The following is a 23,623-nucleotide window of genomic DNA, read 5'->3' as shown; positions in this document are numbered from 1 at the left end:
TGATCTCCTTATAGCCTGTACATAGTAAATGTATTACCTCTTCCCTCTGGTGCACTGGAGTGAGAAGATTCATGATACACAGCCTTCCACTGTCAGAAAGGACAACAGTAACCCTTTCATAGCAAAAATAGCAGTTGGTCAGCAGCATATAGTAAAAGAGGGATTATGTAGGGGGCTGTAGCACACAAGGGAGCACAATGACTATGTAGGGGGGCACCAATGGGGTATGGGAGTGATGGGAAGCTTGTGTGTGTTGTGAACAAGTCTCCTTGGCGGTCTGGGCGCAGATGGGGAAGGAGCAGGAAATGTAAATTCTGTTAACATGGCAGACAATTGCGTATAGAAGTGGTGTAGGGGCCCAAGTTGAGTTTTTGCACCAGGACCTGACTCTGTATATTTTATAGCAAGGTAATGGAATCCACAAGACATCCCTATGCCATTGTTGGGTTTTCTTTTGGGTTGGGACAGCATTTGCAGAGAGGAACGGCCGCCCCTGGCCGAACCTGAAATTTTGGAAATTTTATTCATCCCTACTTCTGACTGTGTATTGACCTTGGAGCCTAAGACGATCTCCTTCTCCGCTGCCTTCTACGCTCTAAGTCCAGGGCTGTACCATTTTCTTGGCTCGGCTCATTGGTTTGTCCCACTTAAAGGAATACACCTACTTAACATGCAAAATCTCTTACCCCGGGCAGACTCACGTAATGTAATGAATGAACAATGTAATGAACCAATTCCTTTCCCCACCGGGACGTCACGTAGACATGGACACAGAGTAGCAGAGAATGTGACTCTACACAAAATAAAGTGAATGTGTTTCTTTTTCCTACTTTCAATGTTCTGTTAGGACAGAATCCTGCGCAATCCGCGATCCATCACTGTCACGTATGGGCAAAACACTTTGTCAAGTTGGAGGCTTTGATGGATTGTTTGATACGTTGAATTGCTAAAATCATCTTCTAAATTATATATCTGACTTCCTCGAATATTTTTATTTCTCAAAATTTAAATCAAAAAGTGTTTTTTAATGTAAATCCCATAGTTCTCTGTAGTTACATTCCCCGGGAATACACAGACACATGATGAAAGTGACATAGCTCAACATTGTAAGGCAGTTTAGGCTGTGGCCACAAGGGCAGTAATGGCGGACGCAGCAGACTCACTGATGGCTACCCCGCTGTGATCTACAGGAGCCGCACTAGGGGGGACATTACATTAATCTCATCCACCTGCAGCGCTAATGGACCAAACTGACCAGAGCTGAGGGATTTATGTGCAACATCTCAGCTATAGCTTTCAGCATTTCTAAAGGTGACGTTAATGATGGTGAATGTGGCGCATGCCCGCACTGAGCACGCCCACTGTGAGGAAAGGGGTGAGGTCAGTGCAAAAATGGCATTTGTTACAGTTCAATCATAAGTGGTATCAGATTGTCAGAATACACAAAGAACATAAAAGATTAATTAATTCCACTATATGTATATTATCCTGTACTGTGACATCACTGTGTGTATTATCTCTGTACTGTGACATCACTGTGTGTATTATCCTGTACTGTGACATCACTGTGTGTATTATCCCTGTACTGTGACATCGCTGTGTGTATTATCTCTGTACTGTGACATCGCTGTGTGTATTATCTCTGTACTGTGACATCGCTGTGTGTATTATCTCTGTACTGTGACATCACTGTGTGTATTATCTCTGTACTGTGACATCACTGTGTGTATTATCCTGTACTGTGACATCACTGTGTGTATTATCCTGTACTGTGACATCACTGTGTGTATTATCCTGTACTGTGACATCACTGTGTGTATTATCCCTGTACTGTGACATCGCTGTGTGTATTATCTCTGTACTGTGACATCGCTGTGTGTATTATCTCTGTACTGTGACATCGCTGTGTGTATTATCTCTGTACTGTGACATCACTGTGTGTATTATCTCTGTACTGTGACATCACTGTGTGTATTATCCTGTACTGTGACATCACTGTGTGTATTATCCTGTACTGTGACATCGCTGTGTGTATTATCCTGTACTGTGACATTGCTGTGTGTATTATCTCTGTACTGTGACATCGCTGTGTGTATTATCCTGTACTGTGACATCGCTGTGTGTATTATCTCTGTACTGTGACATCACTGTGTGTATTATCTCTGTACTGTGACATCACTGCGTGTATTATCTCTGTACTGTGACATCACTGTGTGTATTATCTCTGTACTGTGACATCACTGTGTGTATTATCCTGTACTGTGACATCACTGTGTGTATTATCCTGTACTGTGACATCACTGTGTGTATTATCTCTGTACTGTGACATCACTGTGTGTATTATCCTGTACTGTGACATCGCTGTGTGTATTATCTCTGTACTGTGACATCGCTGTGTGTATTATCCTGTACTGTGACATCGCTGTGTGTATTATCTCTGTACTGTGACATCGCTGTGTGTATTATCTCTGTACTGTGACATCACTGTGTGTATTATCTCTGTACTGTGACATCACTGTGTGTATTATCTCTGTACTGTGACATCACTGTGTGTATTATCCTGTACTGTGACATCGCTGTGTGTATTATCCTGTACTGTGACGTCGCTGTGTGTATTATCTCTGTACTGTGACGTCGCTGTGTGTATTATCCTGTACTGTGACGTCGCTGTGTGTATTATCCTGTACTGTGACATCACTGTGTGTATTATCCTGTACTGTGACATCACTGTGTGTATTATCCTGTACTGTGACATCACTGTGTGTATTATCTCTGTACTGTGACATCACTGTGTGTATTATCTCTGTACTGTGACATCACTGTGTGTATTATCTCTGTACTGTGACATCACTGTGTGTATTATCCTGTACTGTGACATCACTGTGTGTATTAACCCTGTACTGTGACATCACTGTGTGTATTATCCCTGTACTGTGACATCACTGTGTGTATTATCTCTGTACTGTGACATCACTGTGTGTATTATCTCTGTACTGTGACATCACTGTGTGTATTATCTCTGTACTGTGACATCACTGTGTGTATTATCCTGTACTGTGACATCACTGTGTGTATTATCCTGTACTGTGACATCACTGTGTGTATTATCCTGTACTGTGACATCACTGTGTGTATTATCCCTGTACTGTGACATCACTGTGTGTATTATCCTGTACTGTGACATCACTGTGTGTATTATCCTGTACTGTGACATCACTGTGTGTATTATCCCTGTACTGTGACATCACTGTGTGTATTATCCCTGTACTGTGACATCACTGTGTGTATTATCCCTGTACTGTGACATCACTGTGTGTATTATCCCTGTACTGTGACATCACTGTGTGTATTATCTCTGTACTGTGACATCACTGTGTGTATTATCCCTGTACTGTGACATCACTGTGTGTATTATCCTGTACTGTGACATCACTGTGTGTATTATCCTGTACTGTGACATCACTGTGTGTATTATCCTCTACTGTGACATCACTGTGTGTATTATCTCTGTACTGTGACATCACTGTGTGTATTATCCCTGTACTGTGACATCACTGTGTGTATTATCTCTGTACTGTGACATCACTGTGTGTATTATCTCTGTACTGTGACATCACTGTGTGTATTATCCTCTACTGTGACATCACTGTGTGTATTATCCCTATACTGTGACATCACTGTGTGTATTATCCTGTACTGTGACATCACTGTGTGTATTATCCTGTACTGTGACATCACTGTGTGTATTATCCCTTTACTGTGACATCACTGTGTGTATTATCTTTGTACTGTGACATCACTGTGTGTATTATCTCTGTACTGTGACATCACTGTGTATTATCCCTCTACTGTGACATCACTGTGTGTATTATCCCTATACTGTGACATCACTGTGTGTATTATCCCTGTACTGGGACATCACTGTGTGTATTATCCTGTACTGTGACATCACTGTATGTATTATCTCTGTACTGTGACATCACTGTGTGTATTATCCTCTACTGTGACATCACTGTGTGTATTATCCCTATACTGTGACATCACTGTGTGTATTATCCTGTACTGTGACATCACTGTGTGTATTATCTCTGTACTGTGACATCACTGTGTGTATTATCTCTGTACTGTGACATCACTGTGTGTATTATCCTGTACTGTGACATCACTGTGTGTATTATCATGTACTGTGACATCACTGTGTGTATTATCTCTGTACTGTGACATCACTGTGTGTATTATCCTGTACTGTGACATCACTGTGTGTATTATCCCTTTACTGTGACATCACTGTGTGTATTATCTTTGTACTGTGACATCACTGTGTGTATTATCTCTGTACTGTGACATCACTGTGTATTATCCCTCTACTGTGACATCACTGTGTGTATTATCCCTATACTGTGACATCACTGTGTGTATTATCCCTATACTGTGACATCACTGTGTGTATTATCCCTATACTGTGACATCACTGTGTGTATTATTATACTGTTGTCCTAGAACAATTTTGTCCTAGAAGTAACCATAATATGTTAGTACCTTTCTATATATGGCCTGTAGTTCTTTCTGAACAAGCGGGAGAGTTATGGAGCAGATTCTCCTCTGCTTACTGTCTGCAGTATATGACAACACCCAACAGCTCAGGGAGAACAGAGAACTACAGATAAATCCTGCAGAGCAGAAAACTGCTAAACATGCAGAACATAAGTCATCTATGGCAGAGATCGCAGCGTACAAATGTAGCCCAAAAGTAGCAACTAAATGAACGTTCATTGACAAAACTGCTCAGCTATTTACGAGAATGAATTCTGTCGCGGGCGCTGACGCTTTTTTTAAATACATTTCCATCCGATCTGCCATGTTCCAGCAAATCCTCATCCCACGCAGCTCCTAAGACCCGCACTAAAGCAGAAAGATTAGAATCAGGAGCAGCCGCCATTAGCCGTGAACTGACACGGGGTTGTGAGACTTCTCTGAAGATGTACAAGGAAAGCTTTTTACTTGGTGAGGAAAACTGACACATTAACTTCTATAATTGCTCCTGAGGCGTCCATTATTTCCCGCTATCTCCTGGTTTTACAGCATCTCAATTAGGTGCGGGGCACAGTGCTGACTTAGCTGAGTGCGCTGTTCTGTTAGCGCTGCAGTTTGACACATCTCACGAGTCAACAGAAATGTTTGTTCTCAATACCTCGTATTAGGATAAGAAAAAGCCTCATCATCGAGTGGAAATGGGGGCGATACATCGCGGCGGCTGGCGACGCTTTCAAGGGAAAACACAAGCTATTTATCTGCTGCCCGTCGCTGCAGTTTTTCTGTGGCCGGTCACTAAATCAAGCGGTGCACGTTGAGCACTCTCTTGTGTTTTCTATGGTTTGGACAATTTCCGGACACTAGGCGGACCACGGAGCGCCCCAATGTCACAGCCCAGTTACTGCTGACCGTATCACGTTCCACTGTGTCACCTAGCTGGTTTGATTTTGGGCTACCCTTAAGGCTGTTGTCTAAGTCATCCCCTGGTTGTCACCCATTAATCCCTATACAGGGATCTGGTCTTAGCTTTGGGAATCACCCAATTGCTACCTCTAGTCCTAGTGTAGGTGACAGCTGACCCAGGTTGGTTGAGAGACATTAACGTATGGCACCGAGGAGAAAGACGAGGTTAGAGTCAGGTATCCAGATCCGGGTCTACACGGAGGACACAGGTTCAGGGTGATAGATACATGCAGAGGTCAGGGCAGTTGGCGCTGGTTCACTCCAAGCAGGGTCAATCAAAGGCAAGCAGGTAGCATGAACACAGACACCTTAGCAGGTTCTTAAAGGGTCTCTCCACCCTAAAGACAAGGACTGGATCACAGCACCCCTGGCCAGTGCAATGGGCAGAGAAAAGGTTCTAGCAAGCATGGCAAGTCAAGTGGAATGGTTGCACCCTGTTGTTAATTCGGTCTGAACTACACCCTTAATTTAGCTACACTTGGGTTGAGTTCTCCAATGTCTCATGAAACCAATCCAACACAACATTGTGACCGGTGGCCTTAGTAGTTCCCAGGGACCTGTGACATGTCCAAGGAGACTGTAAGAAGAATAAAGACGCCTTCGATACAGCAAAAGATGTCATAAGAGAGCCCAGGAGAAGTGAGCGGTGACTATCGGTGTACATTACTTCTCCGCTCCTCCTCTGAGACTCCACTTATCACACTCTGGGATCTAAAGAGATACATGGAAGGAAGAGTTGAGCCGATCTCGAGATCTCAGGACGGTTTTTAAAATCCAATATTCGATCATTTTCCAGCCAATCGCGATCGTGAAATTTGCTCGATTGCAATTCAATCTTTCTCGATACCGATCACTCAACCCTTATGGAAGGTCAAGCCCAAAAATTATTGAGTTCGGTCAAACTTGCCATTTTTGGAAAAGTCATAATGAACCATCCCGTGACGACGTGTTTCACTCATCTCTAGTCTATACGTTTACAAGGTTATAGATGATTTTGGGGAGGAGGGGCAGCAATATGGAAATGTTGTGTTAGCAGGGGAAGCGTCACCGACAGGGGAATATTTGTGTCCCTCCTGCAGAGTTTCTATTGCCACGCTGTGTTTGTTGGAAGGCGTGCTTGTCTTTTTATGCCTTTGACAAGAAGCCTAGAAATTATCCCATTTGCTAGACCCTCGGAATTGATTTCCAGGTGAGTCTGAAACTTTGCCGCCTCTATAGAATTCGTTTCAGCGCCTTCTCTTTGCAGCACGCTGTGACCTAACTTTCAGAGTAATAGTCGCCTTTCAGGCTCGCAATTTAGTCAGCGATTCCTTTTGTAAGTGACATATTCCGAGAGGCCGAAAAAACGATTGTGATGTGACGAGACTTTTTCTTGTAAATGACTCAGTTCAGTAGTTCAGGTAAGATAGAACGTTTCAAGCCGGTGCAATGAAAATCTGTCATCGACTCTTGTGCAGATCTGCTGCGAAGGCTGACATTATGCTGTGTTTAACTTAAGTAATGTTTCTGTAAATCTCCGGTATGGCGCCACTTTGGAGATGATTTACCGTAAGATATGAGTGAAAGTCCTTTGCTTTTGTCAACCGGACAACTCTTCCTATCCTTTACCTTCTAAGGTGTAGGCGGACTGTCGACACATAGACTTGGACATACATGCTATTAACTCTTTCTTTCCTGAATTGGTTAATGGGTCTGTCCCGGACCAGTAGGTGATTGACATTGATGACTTGTCCATAAGAAAGACCATCGGTATCAGAGATCCAACACCTGGACGCTGTGCTGATCAGCTGTTCAAGGAGCCAGGAGCCATATAGTATATTAAGTTTATGGCCGGAAGCAGCCTTGTTTTGATTAAAACACGTGGAACGCGTGGTGGCCTATTAAAGTTGCCTTCCATTTTTCAAGGTGCGTTGACTCCCCCGGAAGAAGGCTTAGAGCCAAAACGTGCGTTGGGGCCTGGTGTGTGGGCTATACCAGCAAATATTTTTACAATTCATCCATGGATCAATATTGCACTTGAAAAAGGGCTGTCTGCCCGGAACGCGTGGTGCCTAATAAAGTTGCCTTCCATTTTTCAAAACTGGGTGAGCGCTGATTTTCTGCCTGTCCTCCGCGAGGCTGGTCCCTTTCCCTGCTTTGTTTTGATTAAAGGGAATGTGATGGCAGTATACCAATCTGATACTGATGACCTCTGCACAGCTCCTGGACAGCTCCTCTATGTTTTCTGGTGGACTTGAGTAGCCCATATATTACACGACTAGGGATTAGTCCAATGCAGCAGCCGCTGTCCATGGCTAGGTCCACATCTGGACTGGAGTCTGCGTAGGAGGTTCCAGATTCCATCTAAAATTGGTACAAGGAACACACCATTGTAGTCTAAGGGGTCTGTGCATGTCAATGGGTGTCCCGAGGTGGACCCACACAATGGAGAGATGAACGCTACTATGAACCTAGCATCACAGGTTGACATTCCAGATTTTCCAGACACAGACCTGGGAGAAAAATCTTGAGTGGGAAACAACCTTTAGTAGCTTTAGACTTCCAATTGCAAAATATTTGAAATCCCATTCATGGGGCATTTAAAGGGGTTTTCTCATGAACATAACAAGATTGAAACTTGTAGACAATTAAAATTGAAACAATTTTGCAAATATATATAATTTTGCAGAGTTTTCAAGATTTCCTCTGACCATCTTAGTTGTGTTGTGTTGAACAGTCCTCATTGTGGTCGGGTTATCTTCTCATACATGTAGTGTCCTTCTGAGAACCAGCCATGAAGTCCTTATTGTGGTCAGGTTATCTTCTCATACATGTAGTGTCCTCCTGATAACCAGCCATGAAGTCCTTATTGTGGTCGGGTTATCTTCTCATACATGTAGTGTCCTCCTGATAACCAGCCATGATGTCCTTATTGTGGTCAGGTTATCTTCTCATACATGTAGTGTCCTCCTGATAACCAGCCATGATGTCCTTATTGTGGTCGGGTTATCTTCTCATACATGTAGTGTCCTCCTGATAACCAGCCATGGTGTCCTTATTGTGGTCAGGTTATCTTCTCATACATGTAGTGTCCTCCTGATAACCAGCCATGATGTCCTTATTGTGGTCGGGTTATCTTCTCATACATGTAGTGTCCTCCTGATAACCAGCCATGATGTCCTTATTTTGGTCGGGTTATCTTCTCATACATGTAGTGTCCTCCTGATAACCAGCCATGATGTCCTTATTGTGGTCAGGTTATCTTCTCATACATGTAGTGTCCTCCTGATAACCAGCCATGATGTCCTTATTGTGGTCAGGTTATCTTCTCATACATGTAGTGTCCCCTCCTGATAACCAGCCATGATGTCCTTATTGTGGTCGGGTTATCTTCTCATACATGTAGTGTCCTCCTGATAACCAGCCATGATGTCCTTATTGTGGTCGAGTTATCTTCTCATACATGTAGTGTCCTCCTGATAACCAGCCATGATGTCCTTATTGTGGTCAGGTTATCTTCTCATACATGTAGTGTCCTCCTGATAACCAGCCATGATGTCCTTATTGTGGTCAGGTTATCTTCTCATACATGTAGTGTCCTCCTGATAACCAGCCATGATGTCCTTATTGTGGTCAGGTTATCTTCTCATACGTGTAGTGTCCTCCTGATAACCAGCCATGATGTCCTTATTGTGGTCAGGTTATCTTCTCATACATGTAGTGTCCTCCTGATAACCAGCCATGATGTCCTTATTGTGGTCAGGTTATTTTCTCATACGTGTAGTGTCCTCCTGATAACCAGCCATGATGTCCTTATTGTGGTCGGGTTATCTTCTCATACATGTAGTGTCCCTTCCTGATAACCAGCCATGATGTCCTTATTGTGGTCAGGTTATTTTCTCATACGTGTAGTGTCCTCCTGATAACCAGCCATGATGTCCTTATTGTGGTCGGGTTATCTTCTCATACATGTAGTGTCCCTTCCTGATAACCAGCCATGATGTCCTTATTGTGGTCGGGTTATCTTCTCATACGTGTAGTGTCCTCCTGATAACCAGCCATGATGTCCTTATTGTGGTCAGATTATCTTCTCATACATGTAGTGTCCCTTCCTGATAACCAGCCATGATGTCCTTATTGTGGTCAGGTTATCTTCTCATACATGTAGTGTCCTCCTGATAACCAGCCATGATGTCCTTATTGTGGTCAGGTTATCTTCTCATACATGTAGTGTCCTCCTGATAACCAGCCATGATGTCCTTATTGTGGTCAGGTTATCTTCTCATACGTGTAGTGTCCTCCTGATAACCAGCCATGATGTCCTTATTGTGCTCGGGTTATCTTCTCATACATGTAGTGTCCTCCTGATAACCAGCCATGATGTCCTTATTGTGGTTGGGTTATCTTCTCATACATTTCTAATAGCCTGTCCACCATATGGACATCATGGCTGGGTTTCTGACAAATCCCAGACCATAGAAAGTTCCCACATTCATGGTCATATCCATTGGCAACCGATCAACACAACAGATGTCCCCACGACGTTGGTTAGCATTCTGCAAAGTTTGTAATTATTTATATTTGCAAAATGTTTAACTTTTAATTGTCTGCTGACTTAAATCTGGTTATGTTCATGGGAAAACCTCTTTAAGTTCTCCAGAACCCCCACTTTGTGTCTCACTTGCATAAGGTTACCACTTTGATCTCCATTTTTCTGGGAGGGATATAAAAGGGAATATGGAAAAAGTTTGCCCAAAGTAGACAATCGCTTTAAAAACTAACTTCAAGACTTACCTGGAATCTTCTCTAAGCCAGCAACAGATTATAAAATCTTTGGCAGGACGCCCCGGAGTTGGTATCTGGGCTACATAATAATCGGGGGATTTGTATCCGGGCTTTGTCTATACTTTCTGTATACTTTAGATGCATAATATCATGCGGGCACCTCCGGCATTATTAGATTAGGTTGTATAGTCATGTACGTACTGTATTGAGGATTTCACACTTAATTAAAATATGGGACAGGTCCCTCTCCAGAGCCCGTAACTTTACACATTGCTAAGTGGTTGCTCTGATCTTTGGAGGAGCCGCCTTCATTAAAAGACTTCTATCTGCTTCATAATTAAGATTCTTAATAAGCGTAATGAGGCTCAGAGTCTCCGAAGAAAGTAACCGGCGCGCTGCTTGTAACGAAAATGAGTGGGGGTCATCTGTCAATAACGTCATTTGTTAAACTTTGTTTCTGTTGTGGTGGCAGCAAAAATGGAGACATCGGCAATGAAGGTCAAAAATGTTACAAGGTGTAACGGTTTTGGTTCTGGTTTTGGAGTCTAAGGTTGCTACCACCTGGATGGAGACTTACTTGTAAGGCTGGAAACGTGGTCGGGAGCTAGCCAAGGGTTCGGTAACAGTCGAGCGGTGAGGTGCCAAATCAGAGTCCAAGGAATCGTCAGAAGGGAAAGCCAGAGGTCGGTACACGAGGTGAGCGTCAGAGTTGGAGGAGAGAGCAAATACCGTGGTCAGGAACAAGCCAGTAGTCAGTACACGAGATGAGATGAGATGAGATGAGATGAGAGTCTGCGTTAACAGCAGGGCAGGAGCGGCAGCTTGATTATATGCAGAGCACAATAATCTCGCAAGGCAGGAAGTGCAAGGCTGGGTTTATATAGGATGTACAATCATAGAACAGGGTGGAGCAAACCAGAGAGGCGGGAACTGGAATTAGAGCTAGCGGGAACTAGGCTCGGATCAGCACTGGAGCTGTCCAGGAGGCTGAATAGCTCAGTTTGAATAGCTGCTGCCTGAGACACTGAAGTCCCTGGGTTCAAATCCTGACACAAGGTAACTTGACAAGAGGCGTGTAGGCTAGTGTAGTCTATCATAAGAGACAGGGGTGTAACTTAAAGGGAGTGTGTCACCAGAACTAGCATCTCACCCCAGCCCTGCAGATAGATAGGTTAGTGTCACCAGACCCAGCATATCACCCCAGCCCTGCAGATAGATAGGTTACTGTCACCAGAACTAGCATCTCACCCCAGCCCTGCAGATAGATAGGTTAGTGTCACCAGAACCAGCATATCACCCCAGCCCTGCAGATAGATAGGTTACTGTCACCAGAACCAGCATATCACCCCAGCCCTGCAGATAGATAGGTTAGTGTCACCAGACCCAGCATATCACCCCAGCCCTGCAGTTAGATAGGTTACTGTCACCAGAACCAGCATATCACCCCAGCCCTGCAGATAGGTAGGTTACTGTCACCAGCACCAGCATATCACCCCAGTCCTGCAGATAGATAGGTTACTGTCACCAGACCCAGCATATCACCCCAGCCCTGCAGATAGATAGGTTACTGTCACCAGAACCAGCATATCACCCCAGCCCAGCAGATAGATAGGTTACTGTCACCAGACCCAGCATATCACCCCAGCCCTGCAGATAGATAGGTCACTGTCACCAGACCCAGCATATCACCCCAGCCCTGCAGATAGATAGGTTACTGTCACCAGAACCAGCATATCACCCCAGCCCTGCAGATAGATAGGTTAGTGTCACCAGAACCAGCATATCACCCCAGCCCTGAAGATAGATAGGTTACTGTCACCAGACCCAGCATATCACCCCAGCCCTGCAGATAGATAGGTTACTGTCACCAGAACTAGCATCTCACCCCAGCCCTGCAGATAGATAGGTTACTGTCACCAGAACCAGCATATCACCCCAGCCCTGCAGATAGATAGGTTAGTGTCACCAGAACCAGCATATCACCCCAGCCCTGCAGATAGATAGGTTACTGTCACCAGACCCAGCATATCACCCCAGCCCTGCAGATAGATAGGTTACTGTCACCAATACCAGCATATCACCCCAGCCCTGCAGATAGATAGGTTAGTGTCACCAGAACCAGCATATCACCCCAGCCCTGCAGATAGATAGGTTAGTGTCACCAGAACCAGCATATCACCCCAGCTCTGCAGATAGATAGGTTACTGTCACCAGAACCAGCATATCACCCCAGCCCTGCAGATAGATAGGTTACTGTCACCAGAACCAGCATATCACCCCAGCCCTGCAGATAGGTTAGGGAGCGTTCACACTACCATCGGTGTCCTCTGCTAATGTTCGTTCAAAATCTTGTGCAGACATTAACATCGGACACTAGCTGTGTCTGTGACATTTTGCATTGATTTAAATGGACATCGGGTGTGTTCTTTTACTTTCTCTTGTTCCTCTGGGTTATGTTGGTATGTCCCATCTTCTATGTTCTGTGTACTGTACTTAGTGTTATTCAGCTGTCTCCTTGTTGTTCTCTGTAGCTCCCCCTTGGGTTTCAAACCCTACACTTGGTACAGTCCTGGCCTATCACAGGATAGTGGGCAGGGTCTAGGAGACTTACAGTCCTATGAAAAAGTTTGGGCACCCCTATTAATCTTAATCATTTTTTGTTCTAAATATTTTGGTGTTTGCAACAGCCATTTCAGTTTGATATATCTAATAACTGATGGACACAGTAATATTTCAGGATTGAAATGAGGTTTATTGTACTAACAGAAAATGTGCAATATGCATTAAACCAAAATTTGACCGGTGCAAAAGTATGGGCACCCTTATCATTTTATTGATTTGAATTCCCCTAACTACTTTTTACTGACTTACTGAAGCACAAAATTGGTTTTGTAACCTCAGTGAGCTTTGAACTTCATAGCCAGATGTATCCAATCATAAGAAAAGGTATTTAAGGTGGCCAATTGCAAGTTGATCTCCTATTTGAATCTCCTCTGAAGAGTGGCATCATGGGCTACTCAAAACAACTCTCAAATGATCTGAAAACAAAGATTGTTCAACATAGTTGTTCAGGGGAAGGATACAAAACGTTGTCTCAGAGATTTAACCTGTCAGTTTCCACCGTGAGGAACATAGTAAGGAAATGGAAGACCACAGGGACAGTTCTTGTTAAGCCCAGAAGTGGCAGGCCAAGAAAAATATCAGAAAGGCAGAGAAGAAGAATGGTGAGAACAGTCAAGGACAATCCACAGACCACCTCCAAAGAGCTGCAGCATCATCTTGCTGCAGATGGTGTCACTGTGCATCGGTCAACTATACAGCGCACTTTGCACAAATAGAAGCTGTATGGGAGAGTGATGAGAAAGAAGCCGTTTCTGCACGTACGCCACAAATAGAGTTGCCTGAGGTATGAAAAAGCACATTTGGACAAGGCAGCTTCATTTTGGAAACAAAAATTGAGTTGTTTGGTTATAAAAAAAAGGCGTTATGCATGGCGTCCAAAAAGAAACAGCATTCCAAGAAAAACACATGCTACCCACTGTAAAATTTGGTGGAGGTTCCATCATGCTTTGGGGCTGTGTGGCCAATGCCGGCATCGGGAATCTTGTTAAAGTTGAGAGTCGCATGGATTCCACTCAGTATCAGCAGATTCTTGAGAATAATGTTCAAGAATCAGTGACGAAGTTGAAGTTACGCCGGGGATGGATATTTCAGCAAGACAATGATCCAAAACACCGCTCCAAATCCTCAGGCATTCATGCAGAGGAACAATTACAATGTTCTGGAATGGCCATCCCAGTCCCCAGACCTGAATATCATTGAACATCTGTGGGATGATTTGAAGCGGGCTGTCCATGCTCGGCGACCATCTAACTTAACTGAACTTGAATTGTTTGTCCAAAATACCTTTATCCAGGATCCAGGAACTGATTAAAAGCTACAGGAAGCGACTAGAGGCTGTTATCTTTGCAAAAGGAGGATGTACTAAATATTAATGTCACTTTTCTGTTGAGGTGCCCATACTTTTGCACCGGTCAAATTTTGGTTTAATGCATATTGCACATTTTCTGTTAGTACAATAAACCTCATTTCAATCCTGAAATATTACTGTGTCCATCAGTTATTAGATATATCAAACTGAAATGGCTGTTGCAAACACCAAAATATTTAGAACAAAAAATGATTAAGATTAATAGGGGTGCCCAAACTTTTTCATAGGACTGTAGGTCTCCTGAGGGAACTGTTAGAGCTCAGTCTGGTCCAGCAGTTGGTAGTAGAGACAGTACATGCCAGTGCTGAGGCCTCAGGCTTAACCTTTTACAGACAGCCCCAAGGAGGAAGATTCAGCCCACGGCTCTACCAGAGACAGCCCGGAGCTAGGGAGTTCAGCTGTTTACACATTGGACTTTGTGCCAGGATGAGCAGTGGAGCGCTGTGATAGCAGGAGTAGGCCAGGCACCTTATACAAGGTAACCAGATCCCTGTCAGGACTACCCTGCACTACGGACCCCAATATCTAATGCTGGTGGAGGAGAGGAGCTTCTTGTGGCTGTATATACTATATACAGCCTTTGATCAGTGCGGGGTACGAAACCCCCCAATATACTGAAGACCTGTCCTGAATATCTACTATTACCCAGATGGATACAGATGTTAATGTACAGTAGGTTCTGATTTGTATCCACACAACGTTCTATCTTCTAGAAATCGATACATGCGGCAGATTCGGTAAATTCTCGGAATCCCCGCTACCGCCTATCACATGACCAGAGGTCGCCGCGTAGCCCCAGCCTTAACTTTCTCGGTAGGTTTGGTGAAACCATGTAAAGAGCAATCCGCCTGTGATCTGTGTCTTTGGAAACGTTGAATTGTTAATAGCGTAAAAAAAGAATAGCAGGATTAACATCTTCACAGAAAAGCTGTAAAGTAGTAACAGAAATGTTCACAAAGAGCGACGTGCATATCATCTTAAGGAGCCGAAAACAAAAAGCACTAAATGTCTGAATTATTCATGAAGACAGCGGAGGAATGAACTTATCTCCTACTCTTAAGGCGCTTACCGTGTAGTGCGGCAGGCGCGGATATCAGTCACATGGATAGGGGTGGGAATATCACTGGAGGGTCTCGGTGCTGGAGATATGGGGTTCAGCCCACCATGGAATGGCGGATAACAGGGAGCAATAGCCTGCAATCAAGTGGGCCTTACACGTGACCGGCCATAAAGGGATTGTCCAGACCTGTCCATTGTGGCCGACCATATAATGGGTCCCGGACAATTAGGGTTGAGCGATTGGGATCGGGAAAGATCGGATCCCGATCAGCGATCAAGCAAATTTCACGATCACGATTGGGATTGGCTGGAAAATGATCGAAAATTGAATTTTGAAATCTTAAAGGGATTCTACCATTAAAACATGTTTTTTTTCTAATGACCAAGTCGGAATAGCCTTAAGAAAGGCTTTTTGGCTCCTACCTTTTGATGTGGTCTCCGCCGCGCCGGTCATCCGAAATACCGTTTTTTCCCCGGTATGCTAATGAGTGTCCAACAGCAATGATGGCGGGCCCCAGCGCTCATATGCCGATGGAGGCGTCCCCACTGCTGCTGGAACTGGCCAATCCAGCCACGCCTTCTTCCTGATCTGCCTTCTCCCCTTCTGTGTCTTCTTCTTTCGTCGTCATGGGTGACGCATGCGCAGTTGGCTCTGGCAGCGAGACTCTGTTAGAGCCGACTGCACATGCCGGCCGGCGGCCATATTTGCGAGGCCGCAATTGTGCGCATGCGCAGTACGCTCCACAAAGTATTTGCCGAACAGAGTGTACTGCGCATGCTCAGTAAGGTCCGTACAGCCCTCCGACGCGTGAGTGAACTCATCCAGGCGTCGGAGGGCTGTACGGACCTTACTGAGCATGCGCAGTACACCAGGCGTCGGCTATTCCGATGTGGTCATTAGAAAAAAAACATTTTAATGGTAGAATCCCTTTAAGAACGGCTCAACGCTACAGTATACATAATATACAATTAGGGTTGAGCGATCAGGATCGAGAAAGATCGGATCCCAATCGGTGATCGAGTAAATTTCACAATCGGGATCGGCTGGAAAATGATCGGAAATCGGATTTTAAAATTGATCCTGAAATCTCAAGATCGGCTCAATCCCAGTCACTGCACATGGTCACGCTAGGTTCACACAAGAGCTGACTCTCCATCATGAGGGGATCAGGGGCGGGCACAGATAGCTGGGGGCCCCTGTAGAGGTACAGATATCAGCCCCTTCTTGTACAGCATCTTGGCATAGAGCGCCCCCTATATTCACCTGGAATCATAAAGTTTGGTATTATAGGTATTTACCTGCAATCTAATAGGCAGTATAAAGCTGTTGTTAAAATGACAGGGCCCCCCGACCTACATGGCCCCTGGGCAGCTGCCCCAATGGTATGTCCACCCCTGTCAGGCATATTATTTGCAACGTGCCCAATCCTTTTGTACTCAAGGAAGATAAGTCACCAGTGGAGATGTGTTCTCCTGATTTTATGTCTTCTTTCTATTAAAAACACGTGCCAAGCCAAGACTGCATGGACAAGGTGTCAGAAGGAATATCCATTGGCAAAACAACCCATCTAAGGAATACAGCCTTATTTAGATTGCAAGCTTGCTCAGGTTCTATCCTGGTACATGTATGCACAGAGCATGTCCACATAACTTCCCCATAGGGGCCACATGGTGGCTCAGTGGTTAGCACTGCAGCCTTGCAGCACTGGAGTCCTGGTGTTCAAATCCCGCCAAGGGCATAAAACCATCTGCAAGGAGTTTGTATGTTCTCCCCGTGTTTGCATGGATTTCCATCCCATATTCCAAAGACATACTGATAGGGAAAAATGTACATTGTGAGCTCTATGTGGGGCTCACAATCTACATAAAAAAAACAAAAAAAAAACAACTTCCCCATAGAAGTCAGTGTGTAGCTTTGTGACCCGGACGCCCGCTATAATGCCGGTCTATATACAGCAGATTATTATATCAGAGCCGATGTTTGTTCTAATTCTCAGACTCTTCTGATACATTACAGATATTTACACAGCGATGGACGACCTAACAACAAGCCGAGGTGTGGAGAGGATGGACTAGCGAAGAATGGGAGTCTGCGCTGATGTATGACCGCCCCTGCGGATGGCAGATCGCTGCTGTACTACTGACCCATCATCCACATCGTGTCCCAGCCATTTCCAGTCTGATGTTCCTATGATCTTGACTTTGGGTAAGTTCAGTATATAGCAGCAGTGTACAATATGGCAGTAAGTATAGTATATAGGCGTATATAGAGGTATGGCAGGATATGGGGTGAAGATAACCACAAGTAGATTTTTTGCAATTGATTCTCACTGTTACATGGGGCCCTGGACATCACCTACTACAGGGCCCCATGTGACCTTTCTGTATATAACAGCACCCCGACCTCTTCAGCCCATACTCTGCTCCTCTATATGCACTGCATGTACGGTACATGGAGAGAAGTAACTTTATATTATGTATCTGTTATTTTGCACCACCTGCTCCACTTAACCCTTTAGGTTTGTACATATAAATTAGGAGGAGGGGTCTCCTTTATGCTAATTCACATTATATTCACCTACCTTACGGTGTCATAGGAGTCTCAGACTGGAAATATTGATAGGTCTTGTTTCCTGGATGATACATTGGGTTATTATGTTCGTTCCCTGTAATCCAGATATAGCTGTTGCATTTTCCGGGTGTTGAATACTTTTGCAATATTATAAGAATTTTTTTTTTTCAAGGGGGGTATTTTTTATCTTCTCATTGTAATTTGTCTGCTAAAGGGGGTTGAATAATTTTGCAATGCACTGGAATAATCGGGAAGGTTTCTTGGAGGACCTCCTACCATGTCTTGTTTTCTAGATGGCGGGTTATTTTACTGTAATCTAGATAAATCTCTTGGCTTTCTAATGGGTTATGAATATTTTTGCAATATAAAAGAAGAACGTCTGACAGCGCTTGTATCAGTATCATACCATCCAGTTATACAGGGTTTCTGCTTTACCCCTGAGCCTATTTCACTGGAATGGGGTAGGGGGCAGGGTGAATACTTTTGCAATATAAAAATCAAAGGGTGACAGTGCTTGTATCATACAATCCAATAAATCAGGGCTTCTTCTTGGTTTATGAGCCCATTTCTCGATAAATATGATGATTTTTTTTGAGGGGATTGAATACTTTTGCAATGTAATAAGGAAAGGGTGGCCACACTGATATCATACAATCCATTGTTTCAATTTAACCCAGGAGCCCTTCTCAATGTAATCTGTCAACTAAGGGGTTGAATAACTTTGCAACGAATTGGAACAATCAGGGAAGGTTTCTTGGAGGATGGTGCAGGACATTGTGTCACTCTAACCCAGATAAATCTGTTGACTACGGTTGAGCCGATCTTGAGATTTCAGGATCGATTTTAAAATCCGATTTCCGATCACTTTCCAGCCGATCGTGAAATTTGCTCGATCGCCGATCGGAATCTGATCTTTCCCGATCCCGATCGCTCAACCCTAGTCAATGCTTCTCTATGGGAAAAGTCACTTTTAGGGTTGAGATTTCAAAATCCGATTTCCGATCATTTTCCAGCCGATCCCGATCGCTATCGTGAAATTTGCTCGATCGCCGATCGGGATCCGATTTTTCCCGATTGCTCAACCCTACTGTTGACTTTGTGACGGGATCTGAATACTTTTGCAATATAAAACGAAAGAGTGACATTACATCTATATCATACAATCTATTTATTCAGGGTTTCCGCTTGATTCATGAGCGTATTTAATAATTCTTCCAATTTTTAGGGGGATTGAATACTTTTGCAATATAAAAAGGAAGGGGTGATAGTGGTTATGTCATGATGTATTCAGTGTTTAGGCTCAACTCAGGGGCATTCCTCATTGTAAACCAGGTAAATCTGTTGACTTTATTATTATTGGGGGGGGGATTGAATACTTTTGCAATATAAAAAGGAAACCGTGTCGGCACTGATATCACACAATGCAGCTCCGTTCAGGAACATTTTTCACTGTAATCCAGATAAATCTGTCCACTAAGGGGGTGAATACTTTTGCAATGCGACAAAAAGACTCATGGAAGATTCCTTCTAGGACCTCCAACCACATGAGCACAGTATTATCCAGTCCCAGGCATGGCACACGGCAGGGACCCTTTCACCAAGGTTGTATAGTTCCCGTCCTAGACGTACCCCATCTTCAGTGTCAACAGTGACATATTGCTAGGGGATCGGGACACGACACTGCAATATTGCGGGGATTATTCTCGCTCTCGCCATCAATCTGCCGCCATGTAGCGGGTGTATTATCCTGACAAAGTAAGAATTAAACATACAGTATATTTTTATAATGTAGCAGAGACATCAAATTAAAACCCCAAATAGGAAGCTAATAAAGATTACAGACAGATGAATCAGAGACAAATTACATTAGATGGCGTTTTATAAGGGAGCACAGATGGAGCGCGCGGAATGATTAAATACATAATTTATTTACCGCTCGCCGTAATTAAATTGCCGCTTTGTTTATTGTGAGCTTAGACACATTAGTTGCTCTTTTGCGGATTCGCAAACTATTGACAGATAGGATTCGCCCTTCCCGTGTTCAGCGCCCGTCCTTGGAAAATACCGAGGAAATAAAGCGCCTCGTAGGAGGAAAGATAACGTAATAATTCATTCGGTGGCTCTGTAGCTGAAGGATTCTCACTTTATGGGTGAAGATGCACCATGAGGGGCCGGCCGCTCTCCGATCCGTGCCGCCGGTGTCTTCGCTCACGTTGTTAGTCATTTATTGATTGTTGCTAGAGGCTCGCTGCCTGCAGTGCGGTTTTGTGGGTAAAACTGCCAAATCGATAACAGGACAACAAGGAATTATCAATAAATATTTAACAATCAGTGAAGACTGTAGCATTGGTAATCTGTTACTATTGCCTTAAAGGGATATTCTGCAAAGCTTTAAGGGGACCTTTCACTAACTACTAATTTTTACATCCTCCAAGAGTCACTCCTCCACTGATTCTGGAACTGTTGGAATTTTTGTTCTAGGCCCCACGGTTCTCATACAATCGTTGCTACAAGTTTCAGCACAGTTATGCAGTCTTCTATCAGGTGGGCGGTCCCTGTCTTTCTACTCCAGTTTAGGACCACCCACCTCACAAGAAATGGCAGAACTGTGCTGAAAGTAACAGAAGAGATTGCTCAGGAATGGTGAGGGCTAGATGAAAAATTCCAACTGCGCTAGAGTGAGTGGAGTAGTGACTATGGAAGGATGCCAAGAGATGGAGATGGTGAAAGGTCCCTTTTAAACCGATATTCTATGGCATTTACCATAAGGTTTAATGGGTTTTTGGTACCTTAGACACTTAGGTTAGACACCCTGCAGAAATGCCATAACTCTGGGACCTGTACCTATCTCTTGGATAAAGGCCCCCTAGGTCCCAACTCCCCCAGCCCACTCCTCCTTTTCCCTTTGGAGTAGGAGTCCTGGAAGTGACAATATGGCCCCCACTGATAGAGCCCTGATCTCATCATCATCCAATCTGTTTGGGATGAAATGAATACACAGAAGGATTGGAGAAGCCTACGTCCACAGAAGATCTGTGATAGTTCTCCAAGATGGCGGCGGGAACATCCTCCCTGCCCTGTTCTGCCAAAAACTGTCTGCAAGTACCGAGAAGAACTGATGGAAGGCAAAGGGCAAAGGTCACACCAAATATTGATGTGATTCCATGATCCCTTTTGACCATTGGTGATATTACCATTAACTTATTGACTGACCTTGGTGCTTTAACAACCATCACATAATATTATTTCTTATTTTCAGGAGCAATAAGGAAGTGAAGAACAGCAGCAGAATGTACGGACGGTATGGGCCAGCCCCAGGCACCTGTCCCCGGCAGACCATGCACAAATACCTGCTGCTCACCACACTGCTGCTGCCTTTTGCAAAAGCTGATTTTACTCTTCAAGCAGTGAAACCGTTCATGTGGAAATCAGGTAATAACATTTGTTATATGGCATTGATGATTATTCCTGTAGACGTTGGTGGCTTAATCCAAAAAATCCTCCAGAGGGTCCAGGCTCACAAGGACTCAAATGTGAGGGGTACAATGGTGCATCTCCTAGAGGTTGTCGCAGGGTCTCCATTAGTATAAGACAGAGATACCAAATAAAATTATTATAGGTTAGTGTCACCAGAACCAGCATATCACCCCAGCCCTGCAGATAGATAGGTTACTGTCACCAGAACCAGCATATCACCCCAGCCCTGCAGATAGATAGGTTACTGTCACCAGAACCAGCATATCACCCCAGCCCTGCAGATAGATAGGTTACTGTCACCAGGACCAGCATATCACCCCAGCCCTGCAGATAGATAGGTTACTGTCACCAGAACCAGCATATCACCCCAGCCCTGCAGATAGATAGGTTACTGTCACCACAACCAGCATATCACCCCAGCCCTGCAGATAGATAGGTTAGTGTCACCAGAACCAACATATCACCCCAGCCCTGCAGATAGATAGGTTAGTGTCACCAGAACCAGCATATCACCCCAGCCCTGCAGATAGATAGGTTACTGTCACCAGGACCAGCATATCACCCCAGCCCTGCAGATAGATAGGTTACTGTCATCAGAACCAGCATATCACCCCAGCCTTGCAGATAGATAGGTTACTGTCACCAGAACCAGCATATCACCCCAGCCCTGCAGATAGATAGGTTACTGTCACCAGACCCAGCATATCACCCCAGCCCTGCAGATAGGTAGGTTACTGTCACCAGACCCAGCATATCACCCCAGCCCTGCAGATAGATAGGTTAGTGTCACCAGACCCAGGATATCACCACAGCCCTGCAGATAGATAGGTTACTGTCACCAGACCCAGTATATCACCCCAGCCCTGCAGATAGATAGGTTACTGTCACCAGACCCAGCATATCACCCCAGCCCTGCAGATAGATAGGTTAGTGTCACCAGACCCAGCATATCACCCCAGCCCTGCAGATAGATAGGTTAGTGTCACCAGACCCAGCATATCACCCCAGCCCTGCAGATAGATAGGTTACTGTCACCAGAACCAGCATATCACCCCAGCCCTGCAGATAGATAGGTTACTGTCACCAGACCCAGCATATCACCCCAGCCCTGCAGATAGATAGGTTACTGTCACCAGAACCAGCATATCACCCCAGCCCTGCAGATAGGTAGGTTAGTGTCACCAGAACCAGCATATCACCCCAGCCCTGCAGATAGGTTAGTGTCACCTGAATTATGCTGTGCTTTCCTCTTATGAATTGCTGCTTCTGTTGGTAAGATATCTTCATATTTGTCAAAATGCAAATGCAACAAGGTCACAGCTATTACTCCAAAGTGGAAAGCAGCAACATAAAAGAGTTCATTTGCATATTGACAAAAACAGCCATATCTCAGCAGTGGAGCAGCGATTCATAAGTTGAAACACAGTTTGATTCAGGTGACTGTAACCTATCTATCTGCAGGGCTAGGTCCAGATTCTGGCGCTGTTGACTCTCTATTAAAAGGTGTTGGGGTGATCAAAAAAGTTTTCTTTGTTTTTTTACTTTCCCTGGCATTGGCTGGGGTTGCAGCATTCCCTTGAAAGGGGCATGAGCTGCAATACCATAAATGGCCATCCATAAGGGTGGCGCTGTTGCGGTTCTTTTTTTTTTTTCTCTTTTCTTTTCCGTCCACGTTTTCTTATTTCTTTGCAACTGATGGCGATAGCTACGTGATTGTAAAATTGGGCTTATTTATCTGGAACTTGCACCAATTGCTTGGTTTCAATTTTTTGTTTTCTAAATTGCACTTTAAGGAGATCTGGCTATTGTGTAGCGTCTCACCAGCAGAGATGATTTATTGCAGCCACAACCCGCACTATTACTATTGCCAGCGGCTATTTGTTTAGCATTTATCTGTGGAGAGGAGGCATTGTGCGTATAGCGGCTCTATGCAAATTGTTCTCATCTCTATAGTGCACAGGCAAATACCGTATATCATTTACTACAGCCCCATCCTCCCCCTTCCCGCTTTGCCCCCCAACTTCTGGCTGTACCTTTGTTTTGTCTGCAATGGAATGAGACGATGAATTTTCATACATTTCCGCGGCTGCCATAGACAGCAGAGCGAGCTGGTTTGTACATCTGTCATAATCACCCTGATAAATAAGGCAGCCGTGGGATATAAAACACACTGATTTTATATTCTGCCGTATACCGTCTGTTCCCGGCTTATTATACCACCAGAGTTGAGGCTTCCACTATTAACGTGGCCTACGTGTTTAATA

General features: G+C 44.4%; 1 protein-coding gene across 1 annotated transcript in view; it reads left to right on the top strand.

Moving 5' to 3' along the window:
* Positions 1-23,623, top strand: part of THSD7B (thrombospondin type 1 domain containing 7B) — a 315,944-nt gene that overhangs the window by 41,312 nt on the left and 251,009 nt on the right. The window contains exons 2-3 of the mRNA XM_075284543.1: positions 17,328-17,516; positions 21,142-21,314. Coding sequence (XP_075140644.1) covers positions 21,173-21,314 — 142 coding nt within the window. The 5' untranslated portion in view covers positions 17,328-17,516; positions 21,142-21,172. The remainder of the gene's footprint in view (positions 1-17,327; positions 17,517-21,141; positions 21,315-23,623) is intronic.

This window comes from Leptodactylus fuscus, chromosome 8 (genome assembly GCF_031893055.1).
Source record: "Leptodactylus fuscus isolate aLepFus1 chromosome 8, aLepFus1.hap2, whole genome shotgun sequence".
NCBI classification, from domain to species: Eukaryota; Metazoa; Chordata; class Amphibia; order Anura; family Leptodactylidae; genus Leptodactylus; species Leptodactylus fuscus.
The sequence above is the reverse complement of the archived record's forward strand: the minus strand, read 5'-3'. Positions and strand labels throughout refer to the sequence as shown.